General features: G+C 42.7%; 1 protein-coding gene across 2 annotated transcripts in view; it reads right to left on the bottom strand.

The window, feature by feature from the left end:
• The window catches only part of TBCK (TBC1 domain containing kinase), a 1319282-nt gene that overhangs the window by 1282828 nt on the left and 12889 nt on the right, over nucleotides 1–23565 (bottom strand). For both annotated transcript variants that reach the window (XM_069241253.1, XM_069241261.1), the window contains exon 2: nucleotides 14096–14316. In XM_069241253.1, coding sequence (XP_069097354.1) covers nucleotides 14096–14300 — 205 coding nt within the window. In that variant the 5' untranslated portion in view covers nucleotides 14301–14316. The remainder of the gene's footprint in view (nucleotides 1–14095; nucleotides 14317–23565) is intronic.

The raw sequence follows: 23565 nt of genomic DNA, 5'->3' as shown, positions 1-23565 counted from the left end.
AGAATGTAAAATAAAAGGATATAGGGTGTCAGGTTTTTCCTAACACACAATAAAAAAATGATTAAGTCAACTGTGCAAACATTTCAAAATATATTTCAGTAGTTGTGAAAGCCCTTTTTTAATATTTCAGTGTGATGAAAAAATATTTTAATAGGATGAAAACAAATCAGAATGCTTTATATGTTGATCTGCAAAAGATATGTTTTCAGAAACCCAATTTTCACAGATTGTTAATACACTATATAGTTTATCAGTAAAGCTGCAAGTTAGTGGAGAGGTTTTCGGACATTTCTTGGAAAGTTACTGAGCGTAGATGACAATATGTGACCACATCATGGTTTAGTAGTATATTTATTAAAAGTGAGTGTTTAAACAACCTGAGAAACCCTTCTGTCCTGATGGCAATGTTGTTAGTAAAACAAAACAAACAAGTTCACATATTTGAAAGTGCAATCATGTGAGAATTAAGAAAAAGGCGACTCTAAACTATTTGCCTAGGATCACACAACTTGATACCCGTTTACGGGTCAAGTATATTACAGTTGGGTCGAGTAGATTTTTTAAGTCACTCGACCTGCAGGCCTAGTATCATTTCTATGATTTTTCAGGCCCTGCCAGTTGTTGGAGGCTGACCCTCTATGTAGTGTGCAAAACTAGGCACACTGTGCAGGTGGTCCAGGCAACCACACGTTAGTTTCCAGAGGTAAAAATTAGACCACCTTATGCTCCAATTTTTAAGGTGGCTGGTCAAGTAGTTAGGTTAATCCAGGAGATGTGCTAAGTATTTGTTGTACTGACAAAATCAATCATGCAGCACACACACACTCAATGAGTAACTTGAGACCAGAATTTATAAATATACTTCAGACTTTTATATAATTTAAGACCAAAATCTTTTAAAATATGTTGAGTACTTTTTGAGATATGAGTTTTCAAACTTTTAATAAAGTTAGTCTCTCTGTGCGTAATTACGCACCATTGGAATCAATGCACAGTCACCTTTAAAAATGTATTAAAAATTGTACAGTTGAGTTACCAGTCTCTTCTCTTGCAGGATGGTCGAAGAAGTCGGGGGCAAACTGTGCCAGCTGGAGAGCCTCGGGCAGCTCCCGATTCCGGCAGGAGCAGAGCAGTGAAGTCTGTTGACATAGGGTCACTTGAACGGGCCACCTGGAAAAGAAGCTGGTTTGAAAATTAAAAGATGGTTCCTTGGGGTCACTTTGGGCTGTTGAGGTCACAAGGGGTTGGGGACCTGTGGAGCACAGCTGGTTCCTCGTTGCAGGGCGGCCAGACGCAGGAAGAGTTGGAGATCCAGGAGCTGTGTACAAAGGAGTCCTTTGGAGCTGGAGGCGAGTCTCTTTGAGGGCTGCTTACAGGACAAAAGGGGCACTCTGACCAGAAGTCCCCTGACTGGGGCTTCCTCCTGATCCTTTTTCAGCTCAGAGGGAGCTGGTTTTCTGGATGTCCGAGGTCAGCTGACCAGTACCCAGGGTATTGGCGTAAATGGGCCACTAGACGGCGCAGTGCCACCAAACTTGGCACACTTGTAGATTGCATCCGGGTTGTCATCGGTGTGTCGTCCGGTCACGACTTCCAGTTGTGGAGATATTAGCCGATCAGTGAAGTGATTCTCACAGACTTGTTGGTTCTTGCTTGGTTTGTGAGTGGCACCTCCACTCAGAAGAGAGATCTGGGGTGATTCTTGAAGCCTGGTGGTCCCCTGGGTTTCTTGGGGTCGGTCCAGTGTCCAGCTCCTCCGCAGTGGTGATTTTTAGGTTCCTGGGTGCAGCAGGCAGGGTTTGCCGCCTTTTCTTGTGCAGCAGGTCCACAGTTCTTTTGCTTTGGATCTTCTTTGTTGCTGGTCTTCTTTGTCTTTTCAAAACTGATTTCTTGGTCTAGGGGAGCCCACTAAATACTGAATTTAGTGGGCGTTTTAGGGGGAACCTGACAGTGTCCAATGGGACACTTACCCTTGAGTTACTACACTCACTACAGTGACCTGTGGGAAGGGTCACTTCCCTAAACCTGATAGGCTATTTTCCTCTATTCCAAGATGGGGGAAACTGAATTTGAGGGTCCACTTCCGAGGCAACACCTTAGGGGTGGTGCGTGCTAGGTGAGACCACTCCTCCTACACCCTTTGTGTGGTTTCCCACCTTTGCTCCCTCGAAAAGTGGGGGCTTTCAAAGGGGGAGGCAATCTCCTGCTAGCAGCAGGCCTGGGGATCGAGTTTCAAGGGCGGTAGCCCTTTGAAGCTCACTGCCAGGAAAGTGCACATTCCTGAGGGAGGGGGCATTGTTTTACAAACCAGAAAGACAGGGCTCTCTCCCAGGTTTGTATATTGGCTGTCTGGATGTGGCAGGCTAGCTGGAACCAGACAGCAACCTTGGCAGGATACTTAGCTTTTGCAGGGGGCACCTCTACATTTTATGATAAATCCAGAACTGGTACCAGTTTGGATTTATCATACTGAGTTGTTTGATACGAAACAACTCAGGGTTCAAAGTAGCCATTATGTAGCTGGGAAACTCATGTTGACCAGTGTTGACCAGTGTCCAGCACATACATTAAAATGGCTGCTCTGTTCACTCACTATGTCCCAAGTTTGGCAAGGACACAGTGGGGGCATATTGCTCGTGCAGCAATGCCCTCACATATAATATGGAGCACCCTGCCTTAGGGCTGTAAGGCCTGCTAGAGGGGTGTCTTACCCATAGTAAATGCAGTGTGTGGTTAACAGGGCACACAGATAGTGTGCCAAGTCAAGTTTGTGTGTTAGGTTTGCACCAAAACAGTCAGCCTGCTATGGCAGTGCTGGATGCATCTGGATACATGGCCCTAGTGGGTGGCACAATTAGTGCTGCTGTCTCCAGGGGCTTGCCCATAGTACACCATGCACCAGGTACTTAAGTACCTTTTACTGAGGGCTTATAGTGGTAGCTAAAGGTGTAAAAATTACTTTTACAATGTTTTTAGGGAAATAACACTGGCACTGGCAACCTGGTTAGCAGGGTTCCAGTGCACTTCCCTCCAGTCCAAGTTACTTTCGGAAACCAAGCAAAAAGTGTGTGTGTGTGTTTGGGGGGGTACTACAACAAGGTGCCAGTTTCTTACACTAGTTCCTCTCGAACTTTCTATGGATGTTTCAGTCCCACTTCCCCAGACTCTTCTTCCGACAGACTTTTGAACCTGGCCCTTTTTGCAGGCTCATCTCCAAACTTTTTGCCTCCTTCCTATTTTGTTTGACCAGTTTTTGTTGGCTTTAGGACTCTGGGTACTTTACCACTGCTAACCAGTGCTAAAGTGCATATCCCGTCTCTGTAAATTGTATTGGTGATTGGTTTATCCCTGATTGGCATATCTGATTCACTTGTAAGTCCATAGAAAAGTGCCCTAGAGGTGCCCAGGGCCTGTAAATCAAATGCTCTAGTGGGCCTGCACCACTGATTGTGCCACCCACATGAGTAGCCCTGTAAACATGGCTCTGATCTGCCACTGCAGTGCCTGTGTGTGTAGTCTTGCACTGCCAAGTCAACCTGGCAAGTGTACCCAATTGCCATGCCCAAACCTTCCGTTTTACTACACGTAAGCCGCCTGTAAGGTGGGCCCAAGGCAGCCCTAAGGGCAGGGTCCAATTGTGTTAAAGGCCAGACATGTGCTGATGTGTTTTACATGGCCTAGCAGTGAAATGCTGCCCAATTCGGTTTTCACTGTTGCAAGGCCTATCTCTCTCATAGGTTAACATGAGGACTACCTTTAAATATCCTTTAAGTGTAGTTTCACTTTGGGAGCAGATAGTTTAGTTGGAGTTTAGTGTCTCTGAACTCACAATTTAAAAATACATCTTCCAGTGCAGATTGTTAGTTTGAAAATGCTATTTTTTAGAAAGTGGGCATTTTCTTGCTTAAACCATTCTGTGACTCTGCCTGCTTGTGCATTTCCTGTCTTGGTCAGGCTGACAGTTGGGCTGTTTGTGAACCTCCACTAGACCGTGACACAAAGGGAGCTGGGTTGTAGCCTGCATATCCTGATGTGTCATCTGAGCTAGAGTGGAGAGAGGAGTGGTCACTTACATCTGAATGGGTTGTGCCTGCCCTCACACAATGCAGTCTCCAACCCACTGGTGCGAGTCTGGAGTCAGGCCTGGGCAAGGCAAGATCTTGTGAACAAGAGAGACTTTCCTTTGAAGTTTGCTCACTCCAAAGGCAGAAAGGGGTATAAGTAGTGGCCCCAAAACCCCAGATTTTCAGAAAACTTCTGGAACCAAGAGGAACCTTTGACAAGAAGAGCTGAAGTAGGAGTATTGCCCCTTTGCCTGTGAATGTGCTTTGCTAGGTTGGCCTGCAGTTGCTTCTCCGGTCCGAAAGAGGTCAAAGATTGGATTTTGTGGCATATTCTTGCTTGTGAAGAATCTCCAAGGGCTTGGACTGAGCTTACCTCCCGTTTTGAAGTCTCAGGGCCATCAAAGACTTCCTCTGCAAGCATCTGGACTCTCTGCTGAGACTCCTGCCCCGCCAGGTAGTCCCTTATCCAGTCCCTGGGCCCTTGAAAGGTGAAGATGGTAGAAAAAGGCTGAAATCCAGGCACAGGATGCCGCTCAGGGAAAATTGATGCACCACCTGAAACACAGCTGTAAAAACGACACACCACCCACCTCGCGGCTGGGAAATCGATGCATCACCTTGCATCGCAGCTGGAGACACAACGCAATACCTGCTTCCGGCATCTGAAAATGACACAACCCCCTCACAGTGCCGGTTTTCTATCAACATGCAGCCGAATTTTACATGCTCCATCGATGGGTGTCAAAGTCATCGTGAACCTGCGCGGATCCAAGGTGCCCTGTCTGGAAATTGACACATTGCTCTCTTGCGGGAAGGAAACCTGACGCATCGCCTACTCGACCGGTGAAGAAATGACACATGGCCTCACTTGCGAGTAAGGAATCAGCCCATCTGACTTTTCTGACGCACGCTCACACATGGTGCTTTATTTTTTTATGTAAACGTGGTACTTTGAGTAAAACCTATGTTTCCATTGTATTCTATGGAGTAAGACTCTATTTACTTTGAAAATTCATAACTTTTACTTGTGTATGCTGGACTTTTGTCGTTTTAGTTTTGTTTGATTTAGATAAATATTGGCTATTTCTCTAAACTGGTGTGGTGTCTATTTTGTAGTGTTTCACTGTATTATTGTGTGTGTTGGTACAAATACTTTACACATTTTGAGATAAGCCTGACTGCATGTGCCAAGCTACCAGGGGGGGTGAGCAGGGGTTATCTTAAGTGTGTATCTCCATTGCCCTGACTAGAGTGAGGGTCCCTGCTTGGACAGAGTGTAAACTGACTGCCAACCAGAGACCCCATTTCTAAAACAGACATTCATAGCAACTTGCACCAGGTGGTTCAGGACGACAGTCTCCAGTTGATGGTTTGGAAGATTACAGGGGGTGCTGGGATGTCCCAGGTCTTTTATCACAAGCTTCATTACTTATCAAGAGAGCCTGGGCCAATTCTGCAATCCAGCGATATGGTTCAGCTTGGCACAGATGTTCACCGCCGGTGTGTGCAATCGTGATCCCATGGGGGCAGATGTTGTTCATATTGTGAATTTTTTTCTCCCCGTTGGAAGGCGAGAGTTCAGCGTGCCGCACAATTAATGCTTGTAGATCAGCCATTTCATGGGGTCATTTACCTTTCCACAGAGTACCGGGGGGGGCTTCATCACCTCCCCCTGAGAGGGGTCCAATTGTACACTCCTCCGGAACCACAGTATGGTTCTTTATAGGATGTGAATGTGGTTCTGCGCCTTTTGTTATGGCAATATAATATCTGTTACACAGGGAATTGTCAGGTATGTTAGCAATGCTATTATGCTCGATCTCCTGTAGAAGTGTGTCAGATGCGCAAGCTCTTGATATCATTGCGCTTTACTCTGGAAGGGGGGTCTCATTTTCTATCTCTCAGAGAACCAAAACTAATACCAGATCCAGCTTTACCTTTCCATCCAAAATTGTGTGTGGTTAGGTGCCTTCGGGCTTACGTGGCTATGACTGAAAAGTACTGTCCTCCTGGAACAAAAAAAATTGGTTGATCGGTTGAATGAATGCAACCAAATGCTCATGAGATTTGTAGCCTTTTAATGTTGTTGGTTATGTTGTTGTTGGGCCGCTGAGAAATAAAATGGAGGAAGTTATTGCATACCCCTCCCTTGACTCCTTAATAGAATTAAAACTTTCCTTTACGATAGCTAGGGAATTGTATATTCTGTGCCAGCTATGTTACTTGGCAAACTGTTGTATTTAGACTGCAAGCTTCTTAGATTTAGCATTTGTAATAAATGCCTAGACGTATTCTGTCTTTCCATATCCATCATATTGATTTCTAAACATTTCAGATGAAGTAAGATTTTTTATTTTTGTTAATCATATTATTACTGTGTTTTAATGAAAACTTTCAGTGAGGCCCATAAAACTATGCATGAGCTGCAAGAAGGTTTCTAATCTCACAGAAGGGAGCTATTGCTCCAAATATTTAGTCAATGTAGTTTGGACATTTAAGAATTTAATCAATCATGCCATATTTTAAGATCTGGGTAGACCCACTAACTTTAGGACAGTGCTCATACAATCACCAGAAAGAGCTTTAGGAAGCAGTATTGAGAAGGGGCTTTGGATCTGCCCCTTTGTTTATCTCCTTTTAGGCATTTGAGTTGCAGCTACTTTAGCATGCCTATGAATTAGTGCCATTGCTAATAACTAACAGACACTGCTAAGGCAGACCTAATGTTGTATACAGTAGCAAGGGGCTTAACATTGTTTACTGTCTGACAAAAAAACTGGGAAGGTTGTTTACATAGTGAGCTCTGTGACAAATACAGTAGGAAGTGGTTTTACATTGAGAATTCCGTGGCAAACACTAAAGGAAGGTTCTTCACATAATTTATGCCGACAGGCTTTGTTAGTAGGGGTAAAAGCGTTCTGGTTTGTACTGTAGACATTTGTACTATATGTTTAATATTTGGCTTTGTGTTAATCAAACTATGTTTTAATTTTGAAATGTACTAACTTAGCATTGGTTTATTTAGTGTAATTGCTTGCTTTACAGAGTTATGAATTGCTATCCAAACCACCACTATGACTAACTCTTTGACTGGTGAGCTCTCAACCTGACCATCAAGTGCTGAAGGTGTTAACTTGGTGCTCAGATTTGATAGCGTCATGGCTTTCACTCTACCCCCGTCAAAAACATACTCACAAAAAAACAATGTTTTTAACTTGTCATGGCTAAATCCATAGAAATGATCAACACTGAATAAAATGACCTATGATAAAATTCCAGTAGGCAGATGTTCCCCTCAGAATTGTCTCCAAATAGTGACTTGTTAGAAATGTGACTCACTGGTAATTAATATTTGTGAGTTCAGTGGTCACTCAATTTAAAGCTAATCATCTTAAAGATTTTAGTAAAATGGGATTGTGGTGCCTCTGTAGTTGGAAGAGATTTATTTTCTCAGATAAGATATCAAATTAATTTAAAAACCTTAACAAAGGATTTTAAACTGCAAAAAGTGTTGGCCAATTTTATCTTGTGGAATACCTGAAGTCTTATATGTATGAGAATACTTTTATGAAATGTAAATCTGTATGACATTGAGTACATGGATAAAAAAATAAGTTTGATTCCAACAGATTTATAATTTTCTAAGGTGCTTAAGATGTTTCTGAATTAGTAGCACCAGTGAAGCAGCTGTTGTATATGATTGAGCCAGGTGTTGAGCATTATTTTCCTATTTAGCGTAGAGAAAAATAATGAATGTTAGGTTTAGTATTTAGTTGTGTGTGAATTCAAGCACTTGTTAAGTCTGGCTTGAAAAAACTTTGTCTGGCAGAGATTTTGTAACAACCAAAAAGATCTTTAATGCTTTAGGCGGTTTACAATTATGGGATAATTGCCTATCTAAGATTGGATCAAGTCTTTGGTTGTAAACGACACCAAGAATCATTTCTGAGCCCACAGGAACCAGTTTTAGTTTAGCTTTTAGAGTGTTTCTAAATGTCAAGGCATACAGGGGTGTGGTGTTAGCTTCCTGCAGCTGTGCAAGAATCTAGCTCCTTTATGGAACAGCTTCTTATGCCATAACACGGTGTGCTTTTTCAGCAATGTTTATGACAACCCCACTTTTCTAAGCAATACATGATCTTTTCCATCTATTATTAAGTTTACTTGCTTCCTTTCTGCAGTTTAAGTATCATTATAATGTTTCAGTTTTGCAATGTGATCTAATATTGTTTTGAATATAGTAGTCTAACTCCCGGACATTCATGGTTAAACTAAGGTATTTATCCACTGCTTGGTGCCCAACAGAGAACTAACCAACTGGACTTCATGGAGTGGTGGGAGATTCTGGGGATGCCATGGAAGTGACAATAGGAGAACTTCAGGAACGTCATGCATGTCACTACCAGATGTGTTAAGATATTGACAGGAAGGGCAAAATGATCAGAAAGGAGTGAAAGCGAGAATAAAAAAAAAGAAAGATTTAATAGGCAAATTAAAGCAATCAGTAGAGAACATAAAACTTCATAATATCACCTGCAGAACATTACATCGCACAACAGCATTGATGCGTTGGTTCTGATGGATCAGCCCTGCAGAAATTACCTTTCAAGGGCCCAAGAATGGTTTTGCACTTGGCAGGGCAGGTCTCTCAGACTGCAGAGTCTTGGTTCTGATGTAGGTTTGAAGGAAGTCTTTGATGGCCCTGAGAAGTCAGAACAGGGGACAAGCCAACAAGCCCTTGGAGTCACTCTGGGTTCAAGTGAGATGGGTCCAGTACCTGTCCTTAGCAGGGTAGCGATCAGCAGGTCAGCTCAGCCAAGCAGGGAGCAGTCCTTCCAGGGCAACCGTCCAGCAGAGTGGCACTCCTTGTAGAACAGCAGTCCTTACTCCTGGCAAAGTTCTCCACAGGTCCAGTACTGTACTGATTTGGTAGGGTCAGACATCCAGTACTTAGACCTAGCAGTGCCTTTTCAAATAGGGGTGACTTCAAAGAAGGGTCTTTGAAGAGCACAGAGGTCCTTTCTTCCTAGCCCTGGGTCCAGACTACCAGTACGGGGTAATCAGCCATTTGTGTGGGGACAGGTACCACCTATTCAGGTTTAAGTGTCAGCTCTCCCTCCCTCTTTGTGCCCAGGAAGAGCTATAAGAATGCAGATGAGTTCCCCATCTCACCCACTCTTCCTGTGTTTGTAACAGTATAGAAGGAATGCACAAGTGTGGCTGTCACCCACCCAAGATGTGTACTGGAGGTAGACTGCAAGGCACATAGAGCAGTATGAGCAGAGAAATGCCCACTTTCTAAAAGTGGCATTTCTTAAATAGTAACGACAAATCCAACTTTAACATTAAGAAGGGTTTATCATTACCATCCCAAAATATGAAACATGATGCAGCTTCTCCTTTGTAATCAGGAATTACAGCTTAAAAGTTTGTTAAGAAATTCCTAATGCTAGCCTATTAGAGGAGTAGGCCTCACAGTAGTGAAAAACAAATTTGGCTGTTTGTCACTACCAGGACATGCAAAACTTAAAAGTACATGTCCTACCTTTTACTTATATAGCACCCTGCCCTATGGGCTCCTTTGGGTCTACATTAGGGGTGACATATCCAATAAAAGGGGAATTTAAGGCTTGACAAGGGGTTTTAAATTTCAAGTTGAATTGACAGTTATATTGCACACACACAGACCCTGCAGTGACAGGTTTAAAGGGCTACTTAAGTGGGTGGCACAATCAGTGGTGCAGGCCCACTAGTAGCATTTAATTTACAGGCCCTGGGTATATGGCCTACCACTTTACAAGGGACTTACAATTAAATAAATTATGCCAATTGTGGCTACACCAATGTTACCATGTTTAGGGGAGAAGCGTATGCTATAACTGGTCAGCAGTGGCAAAGTGCCCAAGAGTCATAAGCTCAACAAAGGCAACAGCAACAAAAATGGAGGATAAAAAGGCAAATATGTTTGGAGTGACCCTTCAGATAATGGCATTTTACAACAGGATTACATGAAATGTGACTGACCATTTTCAGGAAAAAGTTAGTATCCTGAGAAAGGACAGACATAAAACTATAATGAATTATGGATCAGACTAATGGACCCAAGGCTAGTCATGTAATAACTAAATGCTGTTTTAAGTTTTCCCTTAATACAGAGACTGCAAGAGAAGTGAAAAATTGAACTGCTAGCAGTCTCTGCCGATTTAACCCTTTTATTTTTTCAAAGAAGCCCAACAGAAATCTAAGAATGTGTGCAGATTTTAGAGGTCTGGATGAATGCCTCTCAGTAGACTGCCATCCAATATTAGATTGGGTACTGCTTAGTTTAAGAGACGAATGGATGGTAAGAAACAGTGTACTTTGTGTTAAGGTCTTTACAGCAGCAGCAGCCGCTCCCTTAGGGAAGAGGAGCTGCCAGCACCACCAAAAAGGTGAAAAATAAAATGGTAATAAAATACATTTATTACCCTTTCATTTTTCCCTTTCCTCAGCCAAGCCGTGTTTGAGGGTTGGGCCCTGCTGCTGACTGGCAGCAGGGGAGTGATGCTCTCTCCACAGTTTACACTGTGCATGTCATTTTAGGGGGCCGTGGCTGACATGCGCAGTGTAAATCTCACCAAGACAGCTAAGTGGAGAGCATGCGCAGGCCCCCAGTGCCTGCTGGAGCATCGAGGCAGCCCACTCCAGCCAATCCTGGCCCTGCTCTCATGCTGCTAACGATATCATCAGCATAACAGCAGCGTCTAGATTGGTGTGAAGCATTTAATTGCTACACACAGAGGGACGAGGAGCAGAGGAGGCAAGCCAAGAGGAGAGTACATTTTTATTTTTTATTTTCTACATGCGGCTGGTACCCTAAATGTTTGGTTGGTACCCCACCAAATGTTTAGAGTATCACCCTCTACCACTTTACAGAGTGCTGCACTCGATTTTTCGTTATTATGTTGCTGTAACTGAACCTGTTTGTTTGTTGTGACCACAATCATATGATGTAACTTTTTACCACAAAGATGCCAGAAAAGGCTGTTCCAAAACATTTTAAGCTGGACTTTATGCTACAAAAAAAATTCATTTTGTATGGGATGCAAGTTGGCCATGTAAAAAATGTGATGGTGGTGGACTACTGCAGCCGTCAGTGGTGAGCGATAGGCAAACCTGGGAGATTTGTAGGAAATGGCATGTAACGAGGAAGCATTTAAAGGATGTATTTAAAAGGAGGAATTGCTAAACAGTTTGACAGAAGATGTAGGTTTTTTAGACGGTGTCTTTATTGATCTTTTGCCAAAAACAAAGATCAAGGACATAAAGTTACAACAACATTCATAGAGGTCATTCATTGATAGGCAGGCTAACAAAGCATAATTTTGGATCACAGTTGGATTGGAAAGTGGATTCACATGCCATAAGCAGTTTTCTTTTTCCCCACTCCTTGCTGGCTGTCTTTACACCAGGGGGCATCTTGCACACCATCTACATAAAAGCTTAACAGGGTACCAGAAAGAAATTAGCTTAACTCTCACATGCCCTTTCTATTTTAGATGCAACATAAAAAAAGTAGTAATTCCTTGAGAACTCACGTCTAGCACCAATTGAGTATTCCTTCTCTGCTTTCTTTCATTCTGCTGCACTTAACTCAAAGTTCCACAACATCGTGACTTTCATCTTGACAAGGAATAATACTCAAGCCATCACCCCAAAGAGCCAGGAATTACTTCTTCACTAGTTCCAATTCTCTCCTTAATTTTTTGTTTTGTTACTCACATGTGGAATTATCACAATGAGAAAGCCCATAAACAACATTTTTCCTTTCTTCCCGACCCTGTTCAAAATGAATTCTTCACAATCCCTCCCAAAGTCAAACATTTATCACAGATGCAACTCACTCCCACCCCGCGCCCTAGTGACCTTGCATTTTGTAGTTGGATCCAGTGAAATTCTACAGTTTTAAGTTGAAAACCTTCTCAGCCAAATCATATAGATCCACTAAACAGTCCTTTGGGAATTCGTTGAGGTAGTAAACCTTCACATCAGGTGGAAATCTGGCAATCCGTAGAAAAGCAGGTCTCAGGTGGCTTCCTAGCTTTCCATATGGTTCAAAAATAATGTATTCTCTTGAACAAGATTGTTATTCGACTGACTTACTCTTTTTAAGAAGGCAGTTCCAAGGATTTGATCTGCTGTTGCCATCTATTGCTTTAACCATAATTTCCAGTTTCAAAATAGCCTCATTCACTTTGGCTTATATCCCAGCAGTTCCTGCAGTGGTCTTTGGAATCTTCTGTAACATCATAAGTATCCCATGTTTGGAAAGAATCACACAGCCAAGGGGACCCAACCCATCTTAGCTGTCTTTTCCTTGGTGTGAGCAAGTATGATCCCCAACCCTATGTCCCTAGAAAGTTCTGAGGTCCTGGTGACCTCTGCAACCACGAGTGCCACCACCTGTAATCCCTCACTTGTTTTTTGTGGCAGGGCTGAACGTCTGATTGCTTATCTGAAGCATTAAGAAAGCTCCTTCCCAAAACACTATAGACTGAAGCCTGCCTTCTGTGCTACTCCCCGTGCAGCATTCTCAAAACCAGCTTTCTGGCATGGTCTGTTGTGTGTGGTGTTGTCTTTCCTCTTGCGTGGCCTCAAATAGGAGCGGCCAGTCATGTGAAAGTGGACAAGCCCCTGATCCTTGTGTTGGCCCCAAACAGGGTCTACACCCATCTAAGGAAAAGGAAAAACTCCAGGCATCAATCCTCAGTATCAGCATTGTGCCAGGGTTCCACCAGAGAAAGCTGCACACCAGCCTGCTCCAGGTAAGTACAGATCTATCTGTATCTAACTTGGGAATTCTAATGGTTTGTTCCAGGTCACATCTTTGAGCATGTTGTACCAATCATTTTGGATTCCTCAAGAGAGACCCCAATCTTGTGTTGCAGTTTGGAATGATGCAGGCAAACCGACATTCGAAATGGAGTGGTTCAGAGATTGAGATTATTGGCAGTACCAGGCACTTTACAGCAGAAAGATTAGAACATTCTGACTATACCTATACGGCATGAAGCCTATATTGGTATAAGTTCCATGAAAACAAGGATTACTGCAGGTTTTTGGTAGATGGTTCGAGACAAACATGTTTGAGCAAATGTTTGGGGGGTAGGCATGTAACTTCTTACAGTAAGCAATTCCCTGGAGCAGTAACTTATTCAGGAAAGATTTAGATATACCCAGGAAAACAGTGGATCAAGTTTTCTTTAGATCCTTTTGCGAGGGTGAGATTCTGAAATGTACTTCTGTTATTATTTATCATTAATTGCAGAGGCAAGAGGGAACATTTGCGCACAAAGGCTGTACCTGATTTTTTGGAAGAGATGTATTTTTAGGAGAGCCATCCACCAGAATCGGTTACAGACAATGGTGTACAATTAGTTTGAAGACACACTAATGAGAAGATAATCAACCATAATATTGAGCATATAGAACTTCAGGGTGTTCTCTACCTATGTATTTAATGTTAGATGAATATTTCATTTTAACAAATTTATTAAATTTAAACATCTGGTACAATTCTGAGAAAAGAAATGGTAGCACAAATAGCTATTTAAATATTTTAACCTTGTAGCTACTGAAGGACAGGTGACCAATCTCAAGCTTGCCCAAAAGCCCTAATTTGATTGGTAAAAATTGTACAGGGGTCTAGCCAGGGCCTTGACTAAACAGCAGCCCAAGGATTCCTGCAGAACTACTGTTGATTTAATTCAAACTTTCCAGTAAGTAAAGACAACATTTTTTTCCAGTGCAAAGGTATTTGAAGGTCAGAGGTTTTATTACTCCATCTTTTAGTCTCTACTTACAGCCTTGTTGTAATCTGTGGCACTTTCAGGCTTACTCATACAGCATACAAAATCTCAATAAATCCAGAGCTCTATACCATCCTGCACTGAACATAATTTTATTATAGTGTCATCAGAAGAGCGTAACATGACAAAACATAATTGAAAAACAAATTGTGCATGTGTAAGTTGTTTGAAAAAGTAGCTCACCATGCTTTCCCCTTGAGATGTCCACATACTGGCAAAGTCTGGGGTGAGTGATGGTTTTCAGGATCTGAAACCTTCCCAGGATCTTGATGGAGTTTGGTGTTAGAGGAAGGCCATTGCTTCCACAAACATCATGAGGTAGAGCAGAGGCAAAGAAGGTGAATGCTCCCATCTCTGCATCCTTCAAGGGAAACATGGCTTCAGGCATCTTCCTTTCAAGCTTTCTGGTTGGGAGGGAAAACAAAAAAGGAAGACTTTTTTCAATACTCTTAGAATTTCAGTTTAGATGAAAAAGGTAATGGAAATATTGCAGCTTTCATGAAATCTGAACCACAAAAAAGTCAAAAGAAAAAATAAGAAAATCAAATAATTCGCCATCATTCCTAAAACTGTGAATCATTTTGAAAATGTTCACCTTTGCTGAAACTTTTCAAACACTCACCCTTAGTCACAGATCTGGGTTTAATCCATTGTTCTTTTGCAGATCTGCGAGTGGGGGGGTGAGTGTTTGAAAAAAGTTTCAGCACTCTGTCCATCATCCTTTTGTGTTGCTAAAGTTGCCCTAAGTGGGAAGGATATGCCCAGACGTTGGCCCCGTGCTCACTGCGCCTCTGGATTCAAGCTAGCCTGACTGATGAAGGGTGATATCCTGGAAACGGTCCCAGGATGCCTATTTCCGGTACACCGAAGACCTGCCCTGGCAGTTCAGGCTGGACTGTTCCCATGAAGAACAGGGTCAAAGTGGAGTGGCATGGTGAGCAAAAGAACAATGGATTAAACCCAGATCTGTGATTGGGGGCTAGTGTTTGAAAAGTTTCAGCACTCCGTCCATCATCCTTCTGTGTTGCTAAAGTTGCCCTAAGTAGGAAGGGTACACCCACACGTGGGTCTCGTGCTCACTATGCCACTGGATTCAAGCTAGCCTGGCTGATGAAAGATGATATCCTGAAATCGGTCTCAGGATGCACGTTTCCGGTCCAGGGAGGACCTGGCAGTTCAGGCTGGACTGTTCCCATGGGGAACAAGGTAAAGACTGATTTGCATATGGCTAGGTCCAAACAGGGGTAGCATGGTGAGCAAACAAACTATGGATTAAACCCAGATCTGTGACTGGGGGTGAGTGTTTGAAAAGTTTCAGCACTCAGTTCATCATCCTTTTGTGTTGCTAAAGTCTCCCCACTTCAATGCCTGGAGGACTACTGGGAACGCTGGAAAGTCCCCGATCTTACTCAAGACACTGCCTTATTACTCTCCAATGCCTGGATGGATACCACAACCAAGTGCTACCGTTCAGCTTGGTTTTGATGGCCGGATTGGTGTGGTCAGTGACAATTGAATCCTGTGGGGACTGATATTGTGAATAGCCTGAATTTTCTAGCTTCCTTGGACTCGAAGGGCAAGGCTTATACATCTATCAACATAGTCAGTTTGTCTTCTTAGTACGGCATTCTTTGGTGGATGGTGACCCAGAGGGTAAACATCCTCTGGTCTGTAAACGTCTCTGGGGTATTAGACTCTCCCTTCTACCGGAACTAAAGGTATTCTAGCTTGTGGGATGTGAACAAATTCCTGAACCTATTCAAATCCTGGTTCTCACAAATATCTGTCTCGGAAACAGATTTCGGTGAAAGTAGCGATGTTACTAAGCCTAGTCTCCTGTCAGAGTTTCAGATGTCGGAGCCCTGGACATAACAGGGGGAGTATTTACCCCAGATGGGGTTACTTTCCATGTTTCTAAGAGACCAAATCTAATTTCAGAGTGGGTTCACATCCCATGTTCCCAGTTGCCCCCAACTTATGTGTGGTAAGAGCCATTAATGCTTACGAAGCTATCATGAAAGACCTTCGCACCTCGGGGGAACGCCAACTACTCATTGCACTTACAAACACTCACACAGCTGTATCCTCCCCCACCATTGCCAAATAAGTCAGGGGTACCATGCAGTAAGCTGGCACAGATACAAAGAGGTTTGGGGTGCATTTGGTCAGAGGGGCCATGGCCTCTAAGGCTTTTTCAATGGAAGCCTGTCTGGTGGATACTCTTAATGCAGATTGGTCCTCCGTCTCTACTTTTAAGCAATTTTATTTTAAGCCAGTCCACAATATCACATCAGTGGTAGTGAACCAGCTTTAAACCTGCCTAATCGTTACCTCCGGTCCAGAGATAGAATGAAAAATGTCCTAGCTATCTTAACGGAAAGTTTGAATTGTATTAAAGACATGGAGGCGTGGATTAGCCCACACTGAGCTATTAATTTGTTGTACCCAACCTATATGGTCGTCTGCCTTTATCTGACCTTCGCATTTTGTGTTGCTTCATATTTATGTGTAAGTATGTGATTTTCCTGTTTATGAGATGGCATGTTGTACTGATGAATCTCTGATAATATAGTTTTTCTTGCATTATCATGTGCGATTATTTTGCTTCTGGAAATATTATTTGAGTATGGACTCTCATGTGGCTCTTCTTTAATAGTAATGGATTTGGGAAAACAAGACTAGTCTGAGGAATCAGTGGCTGTGTTCGCCGGAAGAAAGAGGAATAGAGACAGTCTTCAGAGGACCTTATACCAGCATCTAGAGAAGCTGATTGGTTTAACTGTTGCCTCTTATTTTTCCGATGTCTCTGGGAAAAGTAGTTTGGCAAACACAGTTTTTTAATGGCTGCTGGAAATAAAAGTGAAGAAAGATGAGCCTAATTTTCACCTCAATGTCCTTAACAGAATTTAAACTTTCCATTACGATAGCTAGGAAACTTTTCATTATCGTAGCTATCTAAGATATTTCTAAGTTGCTCCCTCTGTCTAAATCCAAAAATAAGTTCAGAATCAAAGGGATAATAATTTGCTGACAAAGTCCCTTCGCTTTAAGTCTAAAATCTACATGCTCGAGCTGTGGCAACACTGAGTGCCCCAGGGTCAGATTTCATTACTGTGTGTTTGAAATATAACTGGGAAAAGGCCTTCTTAGAGAATCATCTGAACTTTCTGTGCTATACACCATGGTAGATGACACCAGGAACAGAACACACAAATCCAGTTCAACATACTTAATCGATGTTTCTCAACTCTGGATTTTCTGCATCTTTTGCCAACACTTCCAATGCAAACCTTTAACCAAAACATCCAGACTGTGACCCTTTGCAGAGAAAATCAGAATCTTCTTAGTAAAGCCAAACTACCAGCCCAGCTTACTTTTCTCAGGTTAAAATATATCAATAATCTGTTTTTCTTACACAAGGCACATTTTGATTAAATGCAACAATCCTAATACAGTTATTAAGATGATCATGGTTGTCTGGTCTATGATCTTGTTGTTTTCCCTTACCAAAAACCTTAACTCACAAATAACAACAGATGCTCGTCTTTTTCCTGAGTCTCGTCATCCTGTCAAATAAATTTTAAATATCAGTAAAATGGCTAGCCGTCAAATACACGATCTCCCTCAGTTAATATCTAGGTGCAGTAGGTTATAGCATACATCTGACAAGGACTTTAATGACCCTGGTACTAATGCCAGAATATGCCAAGATATTTTCTGTACCGCTAGCAACAAACGCCAAAACACTTCAAACCAAGTTACCACTGGTACAAAGTTAACAGGATGTGACTTTTGGCAACTGTGGAGGTCACCACCAATGTTCATAATGGACCATTATTACTGCTGCAACGCTATTGATTGTGAAGATTAGGCATGGTTGCAAATAATCACAAAAACAGAAATAGCTAAGCCATTCATCATGGTGCAGAAGCACATTATCAATTTAGTCACATTAGCAGAGTTCCTCCATGGGAATCTCTCCTTCAGACCCTTCTCCTGAAATGAGCAATTGCTGCCATATTTGTCTCACAACTCACATGTGCTTATGGGGTGACCCACTTGGAGCAATGAAAGACAGGTATTTTTATTATGGCTGCATCACACCTATTGATCATGAAGATGCATTACACAGACAGACCAACCCCCCTGTATTGTGTACCTTTCATTCTTCTTAAAACAATGGCAAGATCAATCTAAATATTTGAAGAGAGCAATCAGAATTGTGAATTATCCTGTTTGAAAAATGTAGTGCATTCCTGTGCCCCCATTCACTTTAGGGAAAGCATGGAAACAAGGCCAGTCTGCAAGGCATGCAAGCAAAGGGAAGCATACTGAGCTTTTATACCAGCAGGGAAAACACATTAACCTTCCCAAAAAACACAGCTTCCCAGTCGTCAACTTTCACATGCAAGTTTAAACATTTAAAGGATGTTTTAGCAAGTATATCAGTCAATATAGTTTTAGAGGACTCTCATGATCTCACTGTAGTGCATTATCAGCCTATTAGTACAGGGTGCCTAGTTAAGTCTGCTTGGTGTTTTTGCTTTGCGGTAGCAAGTCTGAATGCATCATCCATCTGGCTATACCTGCCTTGGATGTGGGAGAACCGTGGCGTGGCTTTGCAAAAGCAACAATTAGTTGTTGTGTTTTTCTAAAAGACGTGTTTCTTTCTATGTAGAACATTATTGCCCTCTTAACATCTAGTGTATATAGGGCTCTTTCTGCTACTGAATCTGGTTTAGGGGAGAAAACAGGTAGCTCCATTATTCTGCATAGCATGCTTGTGTAGTTGATCTACATGTTTGTTTGAGAATATCCATACATTCTTGCAGGTAGATTGCAGTGTCCAAATTCTAGAATCTCAGGAGCCAGGTTGCTAGATTGAGCTGTTCGGGATTTGGGTGCATTACCCTCCTTAGTCTTGAGTTAGAAGATGTGGCCAAAGAGATAACTTCTCGTATGGCACTACTGATAGTTGTAGTAGGATTGTGACAAATGCTTGATGTGCCCATGTGTGGGCCATTAGGATTAGTACAAGGAATGTCAGTGATAGCTTTTGCACAAAGAAAAGAATTAGTGAGGAAGGGGGGAAAAGCGTAAGCAATTATCCTTGACCAATTCATCCACAGGGCATTACCCTTACATTAGGGGAGAGGAAAACTGTGGAGGCGAAGTAGGAGTGTAAAATGTTCTAGTGACATTTTAGGTCCTTGGTGGTATCGTGGGGCGTGGTGTTTGCGAGTTCTGAACAGTACCCATCTTTGATGATACAAGCCATTGATCTGGGGTGATTTTTGTCCATTGTTGGTGATACTGTTGTAGCTGTCCCCCTACTGGTATTACATGTTGGGGGGAGGGGGCTTAGATGGTCACTTTTTCGCAGGTATGGTTGCTTCTGAAGTGGAACCACGTCCCCTTCCTCTATTGTTCTTAGAGTGTGTGACCTATAGTATGCACCTCTTAAGTAGCTTGCCCGATAGGAGCCTTGCTGTTTTTTGGGCATTATCTGAATCAGTGGATGTTGCAGGTCTTGCCGCACCTCTATATTGTCCCCTCTGAATAGAAGCCCCATGTTGAAAGGTTTGGAGGGCCCCCATGTCTTTAGCATTATCAGTATCCTTCTTTAGCTTCTCAAGCATTTCATCCAGCTGTGGCCCAAATACATTTTGACCATCAAAAGGTAGGTTTAAGAGATGATGTTGTACATATGGCTTAAAGCAGAAACTCTAAGCCATGCAAGATGCCGAATAAGGACACTAGTGTTCACTTCCCTTACGCTGGTATCCATAGAATCCAGTGCACATTGTATAGTGGCATTTGATATAGTCCTGCCTTCCTCTACTAACTGAATCCCCTTTTGGCCGTATTGCTCTGTAAGGTGTTGCAATAACCCCTGAATCTCAACCCATTAAACATGGTTGTAACAGGAGAGTAAACCCACAGAATTTGGGATGTGCAGGTGATTGGCTGCTTGTGCAGCAACATACTTCCCAGCTGCATCATATTTTTTACTTTCTTTATCCGTGGGTGGAGCATCCCCAGTGCCCTGGTCGTTTGCCCTCTTTCAAGGGGTGCGTACCATTAAAAAGTCAAAGGGTGAAGGAGGAGGTGGGGGGTGATCGGACCCCTAATATATGCTAGGTCTGATGGGCACAGATTGTAATTTTTGTCCACTCTAGGGATTATAACCCTGGACTTTACCCGCCGCTTAAACATTTCCATTGTGGATCTGAGCATGTATTTTAACATGGGGCGGGATTGTGTTGTCTTGTGTGATCTGTTTAGTGTCTCCACTAAAAAGTCATCCTCATGCTCTAAAGTATGATGTTCTACCTTGTGGTATTGTGCTGCCCTGTTGAGAACACCGTGGTAAGATGTGGCATCATCAGGTGGAGAGGGCTTTGATGGATACAGGTCTGGATCGGTACCATGTACTGGATCTGTGTCAAATAGATCCCATGGGTCCTGTGTATTATCTGGGTCCCCCTGCAGGGTCTGAAAAATATGGTGCATCACATGGTACCTCCTCCTTAGTTTCAATATCACCTGTTGCTGATTGTGCAGGTGATGCATATGGCTGCTTTGAGGGCAGATGTTCTGGGTAGTGTGTAGGCACTGGCGATAGTGGCAGCAGTTGTAGTAATGGCAGTGCAGGCAGAGGAGGAGAGAGAGTCTTAGAAAGGGAAGAAGAGAAAAGTATAGGGCTAGTGCCTCTGTCCTGTCTCTTCTTTTTACGGGCCTTAGGTGGCTCCGGTCCAAAGACCTCCTCTTTAAAAAAACAAAACTCCGTTTAGGAAGTGTGCGAGATATAGGTGGAGGCCGTTTTGCCCCTTACTCTCGCAGTGTCTGGATGAATAAACAGGGTTTTTGTCCCTTTTCCAGTGTATCTTGAAGTTTCGCAAGAATTGGTAGAACAGGCCCTTGTCTAGGCTCCGACCCTGTTTGTGTGTTTCGACGTCTAAGGTGTTTTGGACGTCGACACGATCTTTGACCTTGACCTCAGCTTTGGTGAATGGCGTTTCAGTGCCAATGGATTCTCTGGGTGTTTTAGTGCCAAAGTTTGCTTCGGAACCGATTGTGCTTGCTTTGGCTGCAACTTGCGATGTTTCAAATTTGTCGAGCTCGGACTTTTGGATACCGGCACTGAGGAGACTTTTAAGGCTTTAAACTTCTCAAATTTTGTTGAGTGTTTTGCAGGAGAAGTGGCATAGGTGTTCTGAGCCTGCTTTCGGGGACCACCATGGCCCAAGGGCAGTGGGGTTCCGGAAGACAACGTATCAGAGTTTGTCGGGGTCTGGGAGGCTTTTGCCAATGTGTAAACGTGCACTTGCATGGATGGATAAGGCTCAGAGTCAGAGCTGTCACCACTGCTAGCCAGCAGTGTGCAGATGTCCACTGGCACCTTATGTGCCTTGGTATCATTGACTATGTGTTCTAGTTCTGTTGATTGTTCTCCAAAAATGTCAGGCATTATCTTCTGTATACCTCTGCATAGTGGAGTGGGCCCCACGATGTTCTCTTCACTGCAGAAGCACCTTCTTAAAGCGGAATACCAGACACACCTCACACTACCCTTCGTCATGTTCCAGGGACAAACAGATATTAGAAACCTGTGCTGGTACTGCCTGGAGTACTTGGCATGACAATCAGGGGAGAAGCTGAAGGGTGTCTTTTCCATCCCGCATTGTCGGCGGGTGTATGAAGTTTGTCGTAGATAGAGTCGCTGTCTAGAAAAGAATGATTTGAAGGCCGAGCTGAACCTGTGTGGGCGAAAGTTGAGTTAACACCAGCCAGCGTATGTCATTGTCTACATCGTAGACGGTTGTTAAGAATAGGGCACGACAAGGGTCTCGATGGAGGAACTGAGCTTTGGTCACGGAGCTCAGAGATCGATGTCTGAACCCAATGGCAGAAAAAAAAAAACAATCTAACAAAGGAGCTGAGGAACATGTGTAATACACAGTAGAGGAGGAGTCACTATACCTCATGACTCAGAGTTCTTCGAAGAAATACAACTTGGAAACATCTGAGCCCAATACTAGATGACTGGATATGCTAAGCATCTGTATCTACAGCCAACACCTGCTATGAATAAGTTATTACAATGTACTAAAAAAATAAAATAAAAAAAAAAACAGAATTAAACATTCGCACTTCTGCTTAGGCATTTTTGTGTTTGTCTTGAGATGAGCACAGCTGTTATCTTTATACAGAAGTAGGCAGCCCAGAGCCTTGTTGGTCATTCTAGTAGTCCCTTCTACACTTGGTCTTTTTTTGTTTTGCTGTTTCATATTCAGATGAAGAACTAGGAGAGATTCCTAAGTGGACACATGAGATAAAGTATCACTAGCATATAGTATCACTCTGATTACAATCAAATTCTGATGTGAATCTAGGCTAGCTAGCTACTTCATCTCTGTACACATGCCTGACTGAGGATGTACGTGTCGAAGCTGAATTGAAAAAAGAAAAAAAAAAGACTAAATAAAATGAGAGGGTGTTTTTTCTGCAATGACAGTTGAGTAAGTACTTTACAGAGCTGCCATTATCTGTGTGCATAACAAGTCACCTAGAAAAGGTGACTGACAGTGCCCCTCCTGCAATGGCCATTGTGATTTTTGCAGATTAGAATTAACTGTCTATTATCTTTAAGTCACCTCTGTCCCTAATTCTTCCTTAAGATTTCCCAATATTACATCAAAATGTTAGTATGTTGGAAAGCCGTAAATCTATCTTTTTCAACAGGGATAATGCTTGAACTGATCTATTTAATGACTGGATCATTGATTGCTTAGACACCCTACTTCCCTATAGGATAAAAACTGAGAGTCGCTGGAAAGCTGGCGCTCAGTGGTTCACTCCTCATTTGCAACTTCTCAAAAGAAAATGTAGAGGTTTAGAAAGAAGGTGGAGAAAATTCTACGTGCCTGTATTAAAGGATGAATACAGGAGGGCGATTAGATTTTTTCATGCAGAAATAAAATCAGCGCAAAGCATCTATTATGCTAACAGAATTGAACAAGCTTCCAGTTCCTCCAAAGAGGTCTTTCAGGTGCTCAAAGACATTCTACAGTCTCCCCTAGATGGGGACTCAATTGTAGCTTCTGAAGAGCACAGTAACAATCTGGCTATGTTTTTTTAACAAAAAAATCATTTATATTTATGCAAATTTTCCTACAGGTAAGCCTAAGTCTGAAGTTCAAGCTAACCATCTTCATAATTGTGTAGCAACCATCTCACAATGTACCCCTCTCTCACAGGATCAGGTTGCCTTGTTTCTTACTTCTCTCAAGTCAGGATCCCTGATAGATCCGGCTCCTCCTTCTATACTGGCTCTTGGGGCTCCTGCCATTGTTCCGGTTCTGACTGAACTGTTGAATTCTTCATTTTCTAGGGGCACCGTCCCTGGTCAGTGGAAATATGCCATAGTCAAACCCCTGCTAAAGAAACCTAACTTGGATGCCACAGTGCTCAAAAACTATAGAACCATATCATTACTACCTTCTCCCTCTAAAATACAGAATAAATATATTAATACTCAATTATCTATGTGTTTGGAGGATAACAATATCCCTCATCCTACCCAGATGGGTTTTAGACCTCGACACAGCACTGAATCAGCCTTGATAGCCGTCGTGGAAGAGGCCAGAAAT

The sequence above is a fragment of the Pleurodeles waltl genome, chromosome 1_2 (genome assembly GCF_031143425.1).
Source record: "Pleurodeles waltl isolate 20211129_DDA chromosome 1_2, aPleWal1.hap1.20221129, whole genome shotgun sequence".
Taxonomy (NCBI): domain Eukaryota; kingdom Metazoa; phylum Chordata; class Amphibia; order Caudata; family Salamandridae; genus Pleurodeles; species Pleurodeles waltl.
Note: the sequence above shows the minus strand (reverse complement) of the source record. Positions and strands in the feature narration are given on the sequence as shown.